This window comes from Zosterops lateralis (assembly GCF_965231275.1).
Source record: "Zosterops lateralis genome assembly, chromosome: 3".
NCBI classification, from domain to species: Eukaryota; Metazoa; Chordata; class Aves; order Passeriformes; family Zosteropidae; genus Zosterops; species Zosterops lateralis.
The window spans coordinates 10,696,146-10,712,742 of record NC_139764.1 but is presented as its reverse complement, the minus strand read 5'-3'; the positions used below and the strand labels follow the sequence as shown (position 1 = coordinate 10,712,742).

Genomic DNA, 16,597 nt, shown 5'->3' with positions numbered 1-16,597 from the left:
TCTAGTGATTTAAAGAAATCCCTGTGTCTCCAGATGCTCTAAAGCTTTTAAATATGTTTAATCCCAATAATACTTGCTAAAGAGGATGTTTAAATACTGCCCAAATGAATAGAGACAGTGGAAGAAACTTTTAGATGTGTTTGCTGTTAATTCTTTTAGCTTCAAGATTTAGTCTGTGCTCCCCCCTCCAAGCAAGGAATTTATTCTTTGCCTGTTCTCTACCTACAAAACCAAAGAAAGAAGGCAGAACAGGTTAAGTTGATTATAAATTCATTTTTTTTTTGTTGTGAGCAACATTCCTTTTCTTTTTATAAATAAGAGTGCAATTCTTGAGGGGTTTCAATGACTGAAATCAGGAGATAAATCATGCCACCGTTGTATTAATTGTATTAATAATTGTTGTGTTAATATTGTATTATGTGCAAACAAAACTTCCTGTAGGCAACTCTTTGGAGAGCACACAGTCTTCTTTTGTGATAATGTATTTGTATATTCAAAGCATTTTAATGCTTTTTTTTTTTAATATTGAAACCTGTATAAAATGGTGCACAGAGAAAACACTTGATTCTTGTTTTAACTGGCTCTATGTTTTCTCCTGAGCCCTGCAAAGGATAAAGGGCAAAGCCTGTGAAAGTTTCCTTAAAATACATGAGTGGTGGAATATTTTCCACGAAAAACAGTTCAGAGAGCAGACATTTAACGTACCCAGTCAGGTGGTTGCTGTCAGGTTCTGCTTAATTTAGACAAAGCATTTTGATGCTTTTTTAGTACTGAAACCTGTATAAAATGGTGCACAGAGAAAACACTTGATCTTTGTTTTATCTGGCCCCACGTTTTGTCCTCAACCCTCCATCTCTCAGCAAAGGATGGAGTGCATAGCTTGTGATTAAATACTCATGTATTTAAATAATTCCTTAAAATACCTGAGTAGTGGAGTATTTTCCGTGAAAAAATAATTCAGAAAGCAGATATTTCTTTCACCCACTCAGGTTCTGGTTAATGTATACAGAGCATTTTAATGTTTTTTTTTTTATATTGAAACCTGTATAAAATAGTGCACAGACAAAACTCTTGATCTGGCCCATATTTTGTCCTCAACCCTGCATCTCTCAGCAAAGGATGGAGGGAAAATCCCATGGAAGTTTCCTTAAAATACATAAGTAGTGGAGTATTTTCCATGAAAACACAATTCAGAGAGCAGACATTTATTGTACCCACTCAGGTGGTTGCTGTCAAGTTCTGCTTAATTTATACAAAGCTTTTTAATGCTTTTTTAATACTGAAGCCTGTATAAAATAGTGCACAGAGAAAACACTCGATCTGGCCCCGTGTTTTGTCCTCAACCCTGCATCTCTCAGCAAAGGCTAGAGTGCATAGCCTGTGATTAAATAATTGTGTATTTAAATCATCCCTTAAAATACCTGAGTAGTGGAGTATTTTCCGTGAAAAACTAGTTCAGAAAGTGGACATTTATTGTACTCAATAAAGTGGTTGCTGTCTGGTTCTGGTTAATGTATATAAAGCATTTTGATGTTTTTTTAATACTGAAACCTGTATAAAATGCTACACAGAGAAAACATTTCATCTGGCCCCACGTTTTGTCCTCAACCCTGCATCTCTCAGCCAAGGGTAGAGGGCATTAAATACTCATGTATTTAAATCATTCCTTAAAATACACGGGTAGTGGAGTATTTTCCGTGAAAACCCAGTTCAGAAAGGGGACATTTATTGTACCCACTCAGGTGGTTGGTTCTGGTTCCTGCATTTGGCGCTCGCTTGGGGAGCGTTTGTGGCCCCGCGCGGCCGCCGTACCCCGGGCGCGCCCTGCCCGCGATGGCGGCGCCCGATCCGCCGCCGCAGCCGGAGGGCAGCCGGTCCCTGAGCGCGCTGCTGAGCGGCATCGCCCAGGCCGCCTTCCACGGCAACGCCGGCATCACCGAGGAGCTGCTGCGCGCACAGCTCTACCCCGAGGCGCCGCCGGAGGAGTTCCGCGCTCTGCGGGCCAAGATGGGCGGCCTCCTGCAGGTACCGGCGGAGGGGAAGGGGCCGCGGACTGAGGGAAGCCGCTCTATCGGCCTCTCACCGCCGGGTGCCCGCGGTGCCCTGCCCAGCCCTGCCCTGCCCGCGGGGACACCGAGTGTCCGACACCTCCAGCCCCGAGCGGGCACAGCCCAGGAGCCCAGGGAATGGCCTGGAGCTGTTTCGGGAGGTTTAGGTTGGATATTAGGATAAAGTTCTTCACGCAGAGGGGTTGCTGGGCACTGAGCAGGGTCCCCAGGGCAGTGGTCACTGAACCTGACAGAGCTCCAGGGGTGTTTTTTGTGGTGTAACTCCTGGGGTGCTCTGGGCAGGGCGAGGGTTGGACTCGATTGATGCCTTGGGAAGGCTGACCTGGAACAGAGACTGGACAGAGCCAGAGAATAAAGTAGGGATTTATTGAAAGGCCTCCAGGATCCACCTTGGGCAGGACAGGGCCTGACCAGGGCTACACCCAGGGTGGACCCAAAATGGTCACAAAATGCCCAACAGGTCACAAGGTCTCCTATTCTTATAAGTTTTGGTCCATTTGCATCTTGGGGTTGAATTGTCCAATTCCAGCTCCAGGTTGTGAGGTCCCATCCTTCTTGTTCCTCCCTTCAGCCACCCTTGTTTGTGCTTTTGGGGCTGAAAGTTGTCCTTGGTGTGCAGCAAGAAAAGGAATTGTTTTGTGTCCCTGCTCTGTGCAGAGCTGAGTGACACTGACTGTGAGCTCAGAACTGCACCCTGGGCAGCACAGAATCTGAAACATAGGAAAGTTAAAATGAAGGCATCACCATGAGCCGTGTTCTGTGGTTCTGTGCCTCGGGCTCCCCTCAGGCTGTGCAGGGAAAGGCGGCACATTTGGGATCTTTGCTCTTGGGAATACCAACCTCTTATTTCTGAGGAGAGCTGCGGTTTTCTTGTAAGAAACCCGCGTTTTGGGGAAAGCATCCCCAATTATGACGCCAGCTAGTTGACTTCCTTTTTCTTTTTGTGCAAGAGAGAAGATATTTTTTCCCATAATGGAGCTTTTTTTGTTTCTATCAAAGTGGACAGCGTAGAGTAGTTCCTGACAGCTGCCTGTGGCTCAGAGATCCTCCAGGTGCTAAATCCCTGGATGGCCACTGCCACCTTGTGGGTAAATGCACGGCGACTTTGGCCACATTTATAAACCTGGTCGGTAGTTTTAAATATAATTGAGAGATTTGGAATTCGATGAGGATGATGGCTCTCTCTTTCTGCCTTTATGAAGATTGATTGTTTATTTAATGATCAGATCCATGTGGTGCCCTGAAAAGCCTACAGTGGAAGCTGAGTCCTAAGGACTGATTCCTTTAGGGCTCTCTGGTTTTGTCTGTGGGCTTGGGTAACTTAAAGAAGCGACACCTCAGTTCTGTGAATCCTTATAGGATCTCTGCTCTGGAGTATCCTAAAAGAACCCCTTGGCCCTCTGGTTGCTCTGAGGGCCCTCTTTCCTTCACACCTGCCAGTTTTGGGGGGGAAGATTGATATTAGGACTGTGCTTTGGGAGGTTTAAACTTCCCTTCCTCTTTTAGTACTTCCCTGACTTGAAACGTGGAGGGATTTTGTGTCACACTGTGTTTGCTGATCCTTTGTGCTTACAACATCTTGGTCTTTGGACACACCTCAGCGCCTGAAGAAGCAGCGAAACTTACTGCAAGACCTGCTTTTTTCCCTTCCTTGTGGATTTTTGAGCATATTTATTCCATATTTTATTGATGCTTAATTTATTTTGAAAAATCTGTGTGATTAAAGTTACCAAAGCTGTGGAAAAAATGTCTTGGTTACCTTTTTTGTGGTTTTATTTTTTCCTTCCTCCTCTGGGTGGTGGAGGAAGGGGAGCAATCAGCAGGATGACAACAGAAAGCCCAGAAGCAGAGAGATTCATTGCCCCTGTGACTTCACTGCTGTGGTAGTTCATGTCTTCTAAACAGTAAACATGGATCTGGACCATAAATCAGCCATAAATCTTGGTTTCACTGAGCTTAAATAAAGTGAAGGACTTCTCAGTGCCTTTCTGCATTCCACCTGTGCAAAGCATGGAGGTGAATAAATGCCAGACAGAAGGCTATAATATTTACTGTAGCAATAAAACATTTAAATTTTTCTTCCCCTGGAAGAAAACTTATTTCTCTATATAATCTTCTGATTATATAGAGAGTAGTGCTGGGTTTATGTTTATAAGACATATTTATAAAAGATGTTATGATCTGCTTCTTCCACCTATTTCCTTTGCTGCCCATTGAGCTACTGAGTATGCATGAATCAACTGACCACTTTCTAAAATGCCAATTTTATTTTATAGCAAAATCTTGGTTTTTTATTAAATTTACTTTTAAAAAAATCTGATTTCTTGTGTGGAATATCCTGTAAGGCAGAACAAAGCCCTGGGAAGGCTGGCCCTGGAGAACCATATGATTTCAGTGTTGTTCTGTTAATTGTTTTTTGTCCTGTGCCTTCATCCTGCTCAGCCTCCTGTCCCTTAAGGCTGCAAAACATCGAGAAACTGGGGGAAATCAGCTTTTGAGAATTCTCACCCCCAGCTTTTTTGGGTATTCAAAGGTTATTTCGTCCTGATTAAAACACTGCATGTGTCTGCTGCTTACATAAGTTTAATTTACTGTATTAGTTCCTTTCCATGTGGAGTAATCCCACTGTTTTCCTTTTGGTGGCAGCAACCTCTTGCATTTATTGAACGGGATCCTTTGCTGCTGGGTTTGAGGTGTCCTCCTTCACTCTTCTGCTTTGTTACAAACTTTATGTAGGCTAAATAATAATAAACATTTCAGCATGAGGAGTAGAAATATTTTATTATATTTTATTTACGAGTTGTTTTGTTCTGGTTTGTGGGTTGTTTTGTTTTTCACAAATACTGAGGCGGTTACCATCTGTAATAAGTACCCTGGTGTTTGAAAGGTAAAGTATTGATCAGACTATATAAACAATAATAAGGGCTTGATATCCAGCATATAAAATGTGCTGTCCCTAAAGATTGTCACCCTCCTGCTAGGGACTGCAGGCCTTTCCCTGTGAAGCTGCTGTTGTGACCTCAAGAGGAGTTTCCAAATCATTTTTACCCCTCTTTGATAAAGAAGAGGCATCTCGATCTTCATAACAGGGACCTGCCCTTATGTTTTTCTGTTTTCAGAGCAGAAAAACAGTTGTAAGGTTCCCTCAGCTGTGCAGGATAAAGGCCTTTCTCCTTCAGCAGGATTTCTGCTAACAGAAACATTTCTGCTCACAGTTCCTGCTATCTGGTGGAAAATAAATCACTTCTTGCATTTTCTAATAAGGGAAAAGAGTTGCCATTCTTCCTTTTCTCCTCAGATCCCTTGTGATCCCTGAAATGTAGGGGCTGGGTCACAAACTCAGGAGCACTTTGCACTTGTGTCCAAGCTTCTGGAAGGCTGAGAGGGAGAGCAGCTTCAGCCTGAAGACTGAGATAAAATCATTTTGGAAGAGATAACAGGAGAGACTGCTTGCTTTCTGCCACTGAGATTTGCAATTGTTGCCTGCATCTACTAACTAAAAAAAAAAAAAATCTTTTAAGCAAGCTCATTCTTCTTCATTTAGGGAAAAGGAAACATAGTACTGGAAAAAGAAAAATAGATCTGTGTCCCTATTTTCTACCCAAAAATGTGTCCTTTGTAGTGTTATACTTTTCACTCCAGTGAATGACTGGGCTTCTAATGGATAATTCTATTTGTTATTGGGCTAGGTGAAAATCCGTTAATAACATGGCACAGAATTTTGTGAGGGAGGGAGTGTTTACAGTGTTATAATAGGACATAGATGAGAAAATTATTATTATTATCTGAATTTATGTTTGCCTGGAACAACTAAATAAAAATCCTAGCTGTTTTGTTGGGTTTTTTTTAATTTAGCAAAACACCACTATTATGTAGCTCACTAATGTGAACACAGCTCACCTGTGTCTGGTGTTGCAGCATGCATTTTCTCATATAAAATGAGAAAATTTTCTCATTTTCTCTAATCCCACAGTTGTTGCTTTATTTTTTTTTTTTTTTCTCTTCCTTTTTTCCCCTCATTTTCAGCATTGCCTTAGGAGGGTAGAAAATGTAAGTTTCCTGGAACTGTATTGCAGCGATGAAAAAGTGCATGGGCACTATCCCAAAGCATTTTCACTGCTTTTAATGTGAATTATTTTAGCTTTTAGGTTGGTGTACGTGCTGTCACTGCACAGGGGACTAGCACAGCTGGCTGGTCACATAAAGTGGAGGGGGGAAATACCTGAAAACAATGAAGTGGAGAGGAAGGTTGGGTGAGTTGGAGAACATTGCCAGGAGTGATAAGATCAGTGCTCCACTGCCTGGAGCAGCAATTTGTTGCTTAGGTATGTCAGCTAGAAAAAACAATGTGCCTGCATCGTTACAGGGTTGGCTTTTTTGTTAACGACTTTTTTCCTGATTTCTCAAGTCGCAGAAGTCGGGATTGGTGTTGTTAAAGCCTGTCACATTCACAGTGTTGTTTTCACTGGTGCTGTGCTCCCTGAGGAGATGTGTGGGAGGTGGTGGTGTCGCTGCTGGCTGTGGGGTTTGGGGGTGATGGTGTCCTGCACCACCAGCATTGTTTCAAACAGCGGGGTGTGAACAAGGAGCCGGGACATTCCAAACCTCCACTACAACTGCAAATCCTCGGGGCAGACAGAGACAGAGGGGCTCCCACCATTGTGACATCGTTCACTTCATGAGTGGTTTAATGATTTCTGTAAACCACGTGTGAGATAGAAAGGCTTGTTTTATTTGGGATCGTGAAGTGCTGATATTCTGTGCTACCTCAGTGAAAATGGCTCGCCTGAAGTTTAATGGTTTACCTGACCTTTTGCAGTGCTTTTCTTTTTTTTTTTTTTTTTAAATTAGCTACAGAAAAATGGTAAATTAAAGAAACGTCATCAGATCTGAGTCACTGATCTAAAATAGGTGTGGTGGACTCTGTATTGCCCAAACAAGAAGCAAATCTCTCTCTCTCTCTCCTAATTAAAATGTAGATTATATCTCTGCAAGCAGAGATCTGGTTGCTTTGCCCCAGCTGTGGAGGTTGATGCTCCCTATGTGTTTCTAGAGCAGGCAGGTCAGTACTGGCTAATGCCTCCTAGTTTTAGAATGCCCCACTGCATTTAAATCTGCTAATTGCCACTTAATGGACTTCCAGAGCAGCGTGCTGCTGAGAAAGTTGGATTCCCTGGTGGTGGCAGTGCTCCATGTCCTTCTCATTGCCACCTTCCCACCCAAATGTGTGGTTTAGTTTGTTGCATTTGTAGGACTTGTGCAAGTATTTAGCATTTTCATCATTAATGACACCATTTCTCAAAAAAAACCCTAAAAAACCCCCAAACTCTGCAGGTGTGATGATCTAAGTTACACACACGTGTGTGTGTCTGTGATCAGCAGATTCTGTGTAGATATTTAATATAATAATAATGAAATTCATTATTCCAACCTGATCCCCACAGTGCTCCTCTTGACCTTAACAAGAGTCTACTCTGATTGAAGAGCAGGGACTCAGATCTTGCCTTTGAAGATCATTAGTCCAAATTAACTGCTTCCACTCTGGTTAATTAATATCCATCAAACACATGCTGTATGGAATATATTTGAAAAGGGAGAAGGGCTCCCATAGGCTTCACGTGTAGTTTCATGCCTTTATTTCAGTACTCCCTATTCTCCAAAGTGTCTGGGAAATGCTGAAGAGGGTGATGAAGCTCAGTGCCATCATCTCACAGCACTTCTGATTTTCTGGGCTACTTTGAGTTGTCTTTCCTCTTTTAAATGTGGGACTCTGAAAAGGGGAGAACTTGAGCTGTCTCATTTTTTAATTTGATGCATAAAGAAAGACTAAAAGGAAAGGCTCAATGCTGAAATTTTGTTCATTTTTATTATATGGTACTCTAAAAGGAAGGATCAGTTCTTGCTTGCCCCAGGATCCAACTGATGGTGTCAAGGAAGTAAAAATATTGATTTCAACCTTACTGGAATCATGTGAGGTTGCCACACAGCTGAGCAGAGAATAGACCTTTCTTTCTTTCTTTTTTTCTTGCTTTCTTTCTTGCTTCCTTTCTTCAGAGAGAGTGGTTAACACATTGAATAACACTCTGTCAAAGATGCTGGAGCTGTGGTGTGTATTTGAGCCAGTGAAGTTCACAGCTAGCGTTTGAAAAGGAAATTTGGATGACACTTAAAACTCAACCTTTCTACAAGCTGAGCATCTGGAATTTTTCATTCCTTGTAACAGTTAGCTACAATCTTGGTGTGATGTAATTTAGATTTTTGACTATGTTAGTGTGTAGCATCTGGCTACAGTATATCCAGCAACTTATTAAAAAGAGAAACATGCAGACAAGACCAAAAATTTTGTATGGTATGGCTGAAATCTACTTGTCTGGCTGGAATTATTGCAGTTTTGAAGCTTGTGCTCTGGATTTCTTCCAGTCTGGTGACCAAATATGATGGAGCCTGACTTCTTCAAGGCTTCTTCGTTTGGATGACCTTTGTTTTTCAATAGTTTAGGATTAGCTGGAGCTGCCTGGGAGGGCTCCAAGGTCACCCCTGGGGGATGATTTATTTTCTAACAAGGTGAATTGAGTGCCTTTATTTAAAAGCAGGGTCTAAAATAGCTGTGTTTTAATTCTATAATTATCATTATAAATGTCTGCTTTTACACTATAAATTTTAAGAAAAGATTTCTAGAATAAGTAAGAATGAATGGAACGTTGATGGCCTCCATTGTGAAGGATTAAGGGTTTATGATTGGGAAAACCAAACTGGCTTGGTTGGTTTGTGGCCTTTGGTTGGTTGGTTTGTTTTGTGTGGTTGTTTTTGTTAGTTTTGTTTGTTTGTTTTGAGGGGAAGGCATTTTTGTTTTGTATTCTCAATACCCGAAGCTTTAAGCACAGTAGTTTTCCATCATTTTGTACCATTGTATTTACCAGTCATAAACCAGGAAACCAAATCTTCCTTTACTTATTTTAGCCACCCAATGACTTAAAAATAGGAGTGTTTGAACTAGGTGAGTGGGACTTGCCTTTTGCTTTATTTACAGTGCACAAGCACCTGGTTCTGGTTGATAGCCCAAGATCTAATTCAGAGTATTCTATCTGTTATAAAGTTGGTAGGTTTAGAACTGTATAGCAAGCCTGGGACTCCCTCCTCATTCTCAGTTTCCAGTGGAGTTCAGTACCTCTTTATCTGCTGTGCTTGAGGACTACAAGAATAATTTTTAAGGGTGATAGTGATCTTGGAATGCATTTCTTTTATCCCTCTAATTCTTTGACATATTCTGTATTTACCTCTTTACCATGCTGGTTTATATGTGATTTCATGTAAGTAAAAATAGACTGCAACAATCTCATGAAAACAAGACATAAAATACACTATTCAGAGAAAATGTGAAATAATAGCCAACTTGTCCAAACAGTTTTTAGCCTTAAGTGTTTTTCTAACTATTTTAGAAATATTTTTGTAATCATGTCACTGTGCATATGTTAATACATTTCCAAAAGCATGTTTTTGCACATCTCTCACTCTTCCCTAACAATAAAAAGTGGCAATACAAATATAGTTCGAGTGAATTCTGTGGGGTTTTTTTTCCAAATAAGGTTAGATTATTTTTTTTTCTGGTTGAGATGTTTTGGGATCTCTGCCAAAAGATTTCTACCTCAGCTTGGTGGGTAGTTTTTCCTTTCCTTTCTTTGCAGTCTCTCTGAGCTGTGATGCCAGGATTATGAAATATGTTTTGAAGATACACTGAAGTAGTATCTGTGTGAAAGGCAAGTAATCAGCAGACATTTTTACTCCTTGTCTGACATTTACACACGGCTTTGTTGTCTCTCCTCAGACTGTCACATCAGATGTGCTGTTCTGTCAGACTCTTTTTGCCATTTCTGGTTCAAGAGTAGTTTTTATTCTCTTCTGACAAGCTGTTTGTAAAAGTACCTTTTAGTTTTACACAGTCACACATGGCAGAAATATTTTATGGACTTGGATTAGTTGTGATTCCTTTTTTATTTTTTTCATTTAGCTCAACTTTTTAACATTTTTGAAGTGAGAAAAATGTAGCTCTCTTTTTTCTGTCAAAGAAAAAATGGTACACTTACGATTTACATTTGCTTGGCAAGGAGAGTGGGTTTTTTCTTTTTATGACATGTTAAGAAATCTATAAAAACTCTCATAATGAATAGAAAGCTCTAATGAAATTGTGGACAAATGGCAGGGAGTTTATTCAACACGAGTAGCCCCCAATTTGACTAAAAGACAAAAGCCATGGGAAAAATTGATGGAATTCTTTTTGATGCCACAGCTTGGCACTGTCTTGGAGCAATTGATTGCCGGAGCAATAGAGGCCTAAAAATGTGAAATCTCAAAGGAGCTTTTCAGCACCAAGCAGGTCTCACTGGCAGTGAGAAGGGGATCCTACAAGCCTGGGAAAACCTGATGGCTTGGCCAGCTCTGGTGATAGAGAACCACCCTCTCTGGTGATGCCTTGAGTTTGAGTTTTCATATTTTCAGATTCTGTGCTGCCCAGGGGTGCAGTTCTGAGCTCACACTCAGTGTCACTCAGCTCTGCACAGAGCAGGGACACAAAACAAATCCTTTTCCACCAAGAACAACTTTCAGCTCCAAAAGCACAAACAAGGGTGGCTGAAGGGAGGAACAAGAAGGATGGGACCTCACAACCTGAAGCTGGAATTGGAGTTAAACACCAAGATGCAAATGGACCAAAACTTATAAGAATAGGAGACCTTGTGACCATTCAGCCATTTTGTGACCATTTTGGATCCACCCTGGGTGTAGCCCTGGTCAGGTCCTGTCCTGCCCAAGGTGGATCCTGGAGGCCTTTCAATAAATCCCTACTTTATTCTCTGGCTCTGTCCAGTCTCTGTTCCAGGTCAGCCTTCCCAAGGCATCACTGGGTTAATCAAAGCAGTCATTAATCTTTAAGGGGATTCTATTGCAGAGTACTTTGCTTGATGGCTGTTCATAGCCACCATGGCTGCTGCTGGTTTGGAGAACATGTTTCAAGTTTCACTGAGCTGACAGGAGGGAAAACCATTTTCCCTGTGCTGAAAGGAAGCCCTGGTGGCTGAGATCCTAAGAATGGGAGCTTCCCTCTCACCTGTCAGCTCTGTCAGCGTGTAACGTGAGTTGTCAAAATAGGTGGTGAAGGAGCAGATGGCAGAGCACTGTTGCTTGTGGAGCAGTGTGGTCTGTGAGCTTGTCTCCTTTCCTGGCTGATCCATTCCCTGCTCTGAAACACGTCTGCAGGGGTCTGGCTGAGGCAGGGATGTGTTCCCAGCCTGGCCTGGGAGTGCAGAAATCCTTCTCCTTCCAGGTAGGGAATGGAACTCTGTCGCTAGACAAGGACACTCACACAGTCAGTGTCAGAGCAAAAAAGAAGGACGTTTGTTTTAGGATTTCGATTTATGTAGTTTTTGGAGTTTGATTAGGAATTGCATAATGAAGTTGGCACCTTTCTGACCCCATTGGTCAAACTAAAAGTCTATCAATTGTTTTTCCTCTAAAGAGGTATGTAAACATCAAGAAGAGTTTCTAAAACAAAAAAGACAGTTGCCATAACATCACTTAAAAGTCTGTAAAAAACTTCAGTACAAAAATACAAACATCAGAAGGCTGAAAAAAATCAAAAGAACGGAACTCCACTGCTGCTCAGAGTGGCCATAACAGGTAATGCACAATAGTGCTGGGAAAGAGGGAAAGCAGAGCTTGGAGTCAGAATTTGGCACTAAAAGGGAGTAGATGGCAACTGTGAAGGGATGAGACCCATAGAGTTGATGTTTTTCACTGCTGGAGCATCTCTGCTTTGTGTCCAAATGCCAGCCAAGGGACAGATTAGCTGAGTTTACCATTAACTTTTAAGATGGAGACAATCAAGGTACTCGGAGTAAAAGCAGGAATTTAATTAATGATACTAACTCTGTTTCTGTGTTTGGCTGATAATAAAGCAAGTTTGTGCTGATTTCCCTGTCAGGATCACTGCTTGCAAAGCTCCAATAAACCCTGCTAATGTCTGCACCATTACTGCACTCAGGGTAGGGCTACAACTCTTTTTTTTTTCTTTTCTGTTTCTTCAAAATGTGAAGTGCTCCAGCTTCTATTTTTAACTCTCCTAAGTGAAATGAGATTAAATGTGAAGCAGTAGTCCACAGCAGCAAGTAATTTTCCCAGAATGATTATAGAAACCTGATAAACACAGATCTCTTTTATTGTAAGAGAACAGAGGGGGAGAAGAAAAGGCTGAGCATGTGGTCTCCTAAGGGAACGACAGGTCATGTCACCAGTTCCAGGACTGTGTCACTGTATCTGTCTCTCTTTTCCTGCTTTTACTCCCTCCCTTGAATTTTTGTATTTTTTAATTTACCATGTGGTATTTTCTGTCCTACCTGGATTTCTTTCTGCCTTTTATTTACCTCTCTGTCTTTAGCAACAGTTCATTAAATGGCTTTAGTCTCTTGAGCGTTCTTGCTTCTGAATCCAGCTCCTTCAGGACTGAAGAGGAAAGCATTTTAGACTGAATAATGTAAAGATCTGTATGTTCTCCAAGCCAACAGCTCCCTTCTGCTGAAGCAGAGTTCAGAGAGCACATGTGTGTGCACGTTCATTTTGAAAGAGGTTGAACCTCTCCAACTTGTCTGTAGTACATGTTTAAGGACTACTGGAAATGTGACATTTTTTTCCTCCACCCCAAGTGGCAAAATGCTTTCTAAACCACAGCAAAGAACTGGATGTGAGTGGGGAGAAAACTGATGGCAGAGTCTGGGGATGTTTTTTTCTTTGCTGCAATTCAGTAGAGTACAGGTCAGCTTGGACAGTTTATGTTTGTATTTTTAATTTCAGTATGTTTATATTTTTAATTCTCCTGTTTCACCCTTGTTGTTGCAAGTATATCTGCTATTAATAGAACTTTTGTTTTGTTCCATGTTTTATCTCCCTCCAGCCTGTCCAACCTATCTGTGCTGGCTGAGAAGCACTTTCCATTGCCTTTTTTTTTTCTTGTATAACTCTTCCTCTTTCTATTTTAAATAATACAAGTGGTTTGAAGACATAGGAAGGAAGGGCTGGTGCTTTTTTTAATGTTTATTTCTTAAAATCCAAGCTTTTAGTATCTACTCATAATCTGAGTCTGCAGTCATCGTTTGGATATCTACCTATGACTGATGTTATCCATGGGTGGGCTTGTTCTGGGTTTGTTATTATTGTTTATTTTTGTTTTGTAAGTGCTGTAAAGCCTAGGTCCAGACTGAGTAATCCCGATGATTCTCAGTTTTCCTTCAGCTAAAGATGTTTTCTGGGGTGGGGGAGCCACTTGTTGGAGCTGAGCCCAGCAGGTTTCCAGGACGTGAACACGGCTCGGGTTGCAGCTCCTCTGGTGGCTGCCTGCTTTCATCAGCCTTTCATCCTCCTTTGTCATCAGCTGCGTCTTCACGCCGCAGGAAAATGACACCTTCTGCAAATCAATTGAGGAAGTGGTGTTTTGTGGTGTTGGTGAGTTCAAACAGGTCATTTCTAGCAGCTGCACAGACTCCTGGCAGGGGCAGGCTGGAGAAAAAAAAATGCTTTTAAAAACTAATGCTGAGATCTCTTTTGTGTTCAGTTGCAAGCTAGGTGAAAAACACTCGAGTATTCACTCTCCTGTGATTGAACTTTCAAGCAAAAAAAAGTAATTTTAACAGAGAGCATAGTTTGGTGAGCTTGTATGCAGCAACAACAACAACAAAGTTGGTGTTTAGGGAATTTTTGCTTGGTGGCAGCCTGGGAATTGTGGGGGTGAAGCTGGAGGAGTCAGTGAAGAAGTATAGAAATGACCCATTGAGAAGAGTTTTTTCCCTTCCGTGTGCCCAATTGACAAGTCCATGTGGAATCAAACTTAATAAAATCAGGAACACAGGAAGGATGTAATTTTGCCTGAAGCTTCATCATCCACAAACACATTTTTCCCATCTGCAGTAGCAGTTCTGTAATTTTTGTGTTGTTGTGTGTTGGGAGTCTTCCCATCCAAAAAGAAAGCTTGATAAAAATCAGAAGTCAAATTCAAAAATATTTACCAGCCTCTGTTGACCTGCTGAGTGCCTCCTTGGCAAGGAATCAAAAGGTTGGAATAAAAAAAAAAATCTTTGTTGCAGAAGACCTGATACATACTAGGAGAAAAGTAAGCTACAGGGTTTAAACAACAACAGGGTTTTTCTCTTAGCAAACTGTTTTATTTCACTTTCAGCTTTCACTACAGCTCCCTAAGAGGCAAATGAAAGTAATATTGGGACATGGTATGGGATGTGAATAAAAGAATTCATGTGATCTCCCATGGATTCAATGAAGACTTAAAGATGAGTTAAAATCTTCCTACTTTGTGGTAAAAATACTACATGTACTAAGATCACTTGTGATTTCTCACCTAGAATTTTGTGGGAGATGTAGAGGCCTTTAGTTCTGGTTTTTTTTTTCCCCCAAAAGATGAATCCCCATTTCCAAGTGCAGACAGTTGTATCTGCAGGCTGTTGTATCTAATTTTATCTTAATTGTGATTCTCAGGAGAGCTCTTGGGCTGTAATAAACAGTGTTTGTGAGGCACCGACTAGATGAAAACCTCCAGTGTCTCCAGAAACGTGGGAAAGTCTTCTGGCCTTCTATCCAGGGAACATCTGTGGGAACAGCTCATTTATTCCAGGGCTGGATATCTCAGTAGCCCTTGGGAGAGTCAGGCTCCTACATAGAAAGGAAGACCCAGAAACCACAGGGTTGGGAAGATGTTGGATTCCTCCTGTCAGGAGCTGCTCTTTGCAGAGGAGCGCGCTGAGCTGGCTCTGACAAATATGAACAGCACTGGTGTGCTGTTCTGAGCTGCTGTTTGCCCCCAGATCCAGTCAATGTTTTCTTCTGAAGCTGATAAATGAAAGAGCTCCATCCACACTGGTGTTACCCAGAATGATCTTTGTGTGGTTAAGACGTTGGGCTGAGCGAGGTTTCTTGGCATGTTCCTCCTGTCTGCAGCTGCTTCCACAGGTTCCTCCTGTCTGCAGCTGCTTCCACATCTCCCTGCATGCATTCCTGGGGTCTGAGAAATGGCTGTCAGGTTCTGTTTGTAAAAGCACATGGATGAGAAGGGCTGTGATGCAGGAACAGCCTTTTACCCCACCTCCCACAAGATGAGGAGGAGAGTTTGTTGATTGTTTGTTTGTTTCCTTGAGCTTGGGATTTCTTTGTGCTGCAGGCTGCAGTTGTGAGGGGCAGCTGGAGGAAATGTCCAGCTCTTAGAGCTCCTCTGTGAGGGTTGACAAGTAATGTTTTATTTCTGAGAGTGAAACGTGTTCTTTTTTCTTCCAGTGGGTTTTACCAATTGCTGTTTCTCACTAGTATTGCGTGCTTGTCAGGCTTTATTTCTCAGAAGAGATAATGAAGTCTGTTTTCCTGTTCTGTGTACCAGGGCACATGTCTGATGGATCTAATTAGGCTAATACAAAACTCTCCAGATTATCAAATATTGTTTCATTAAGGAAATGGTATTTGAAGTCCTATTTTTATTGGCTGAATTGTGTTTGAAGGCATAGTGGGTACGTGTTGAAGGAGAACACAAGGGGAATTCAGTACAACCAAAACTGTTTCTTGCTGTTCAAAAGCACCTGCCCAGCCTCTGGAGATGAAAGTATTGCCAGTTGCTGTGGGCAGGATTTGTGTGCTGTAATATGACATACTGTCCATAAGCTGTGCTTTCTAGGAGGAGAAAGAAAAAGTATGTTTTATCAAATCACAAAATACGTAATATGTGGAAATTTTTAATATTTAATGGTGTTGTCTTACAGACACTAGTTTTGAAATAAGCTTCTTTTTACTTAGACATTTAAGTGAATAGTCATAGTAAAGTTAATTTACATTTTGCACTGGCATGGAACAGCTGTGATTCTATACATCCTTAAGAGAACTTTTCTGCTTTTTGTTAGTTAAAGATGTTTATGTTGAAACGGTAAATGACTTGTGATTACCAACAAAAACTGAAATTAGTTGAGAGTATAAAGTCTCTATAACATAATGATGTGTTCCAACAGTACGGTGACTGGAGGTATGGGAGTTATTCTGCACTCTAAGGTCTGTCTGGACTAAGTAATTGGCATTAATAAGATGTATCACTCTAGAACCAATGGTTTAATAGCATGAGAAGGAGACTCATAATCAGATATATTTTATCCGTCTCTAGTTATAAGCACAGAAGAACTGCTTGTGTTCTAACTTAAATCAATCCTTAGAAATATCAGTCAGATGTATTCACTATAATTTGATATTCTGTGTAATAAATGAGCATTGTTAAAAGTAATAGAAAGAACTGTTTGCAGTGCTGTGCAGAATATGACTGGAAATAGAATTTTTTGCCAAGTTAAATTAAAACATTTCCCCAAGCTGAAGAAAATTCTGAACTGAGGCCCTCCGTATAAGCAATGGAGTAGAACTACATTTGTTTAAAAAATGAATTGTGTAAATGTTCATGCAACAAGAGACTGACTGAGAAGATCAGCAAACACTTTAAATATTCT

The 16,597-nt window shown here is 41.3% G+C and overlaps 1 protein-coding gene across 1 annotated transcript in view; it reads left to right on the top strand.

Moving 5' to 3' along the window:
• Positions 1–1,833: 1,833 nt before the first annotated feature.
• The window catches only part of COMMD1 (copper metabolism domain containing 1), a gene marked incomplete at its 5' end in the record, with an annotated part of 58,136 nt that continues 43,372 nt past the window's right edge, over positions 1,834–16,597 (top strand). Inside the window, one exon of the mRNA XM_083858560.1 lies at positions 1,834–2,025. Within this exon, the coding sequence (XP_083714686.1) occupies positions 1,834–2,025 (192 nt within the window). The remainder of the gene's footprint in view (positions 2,026–16,597) is intronic.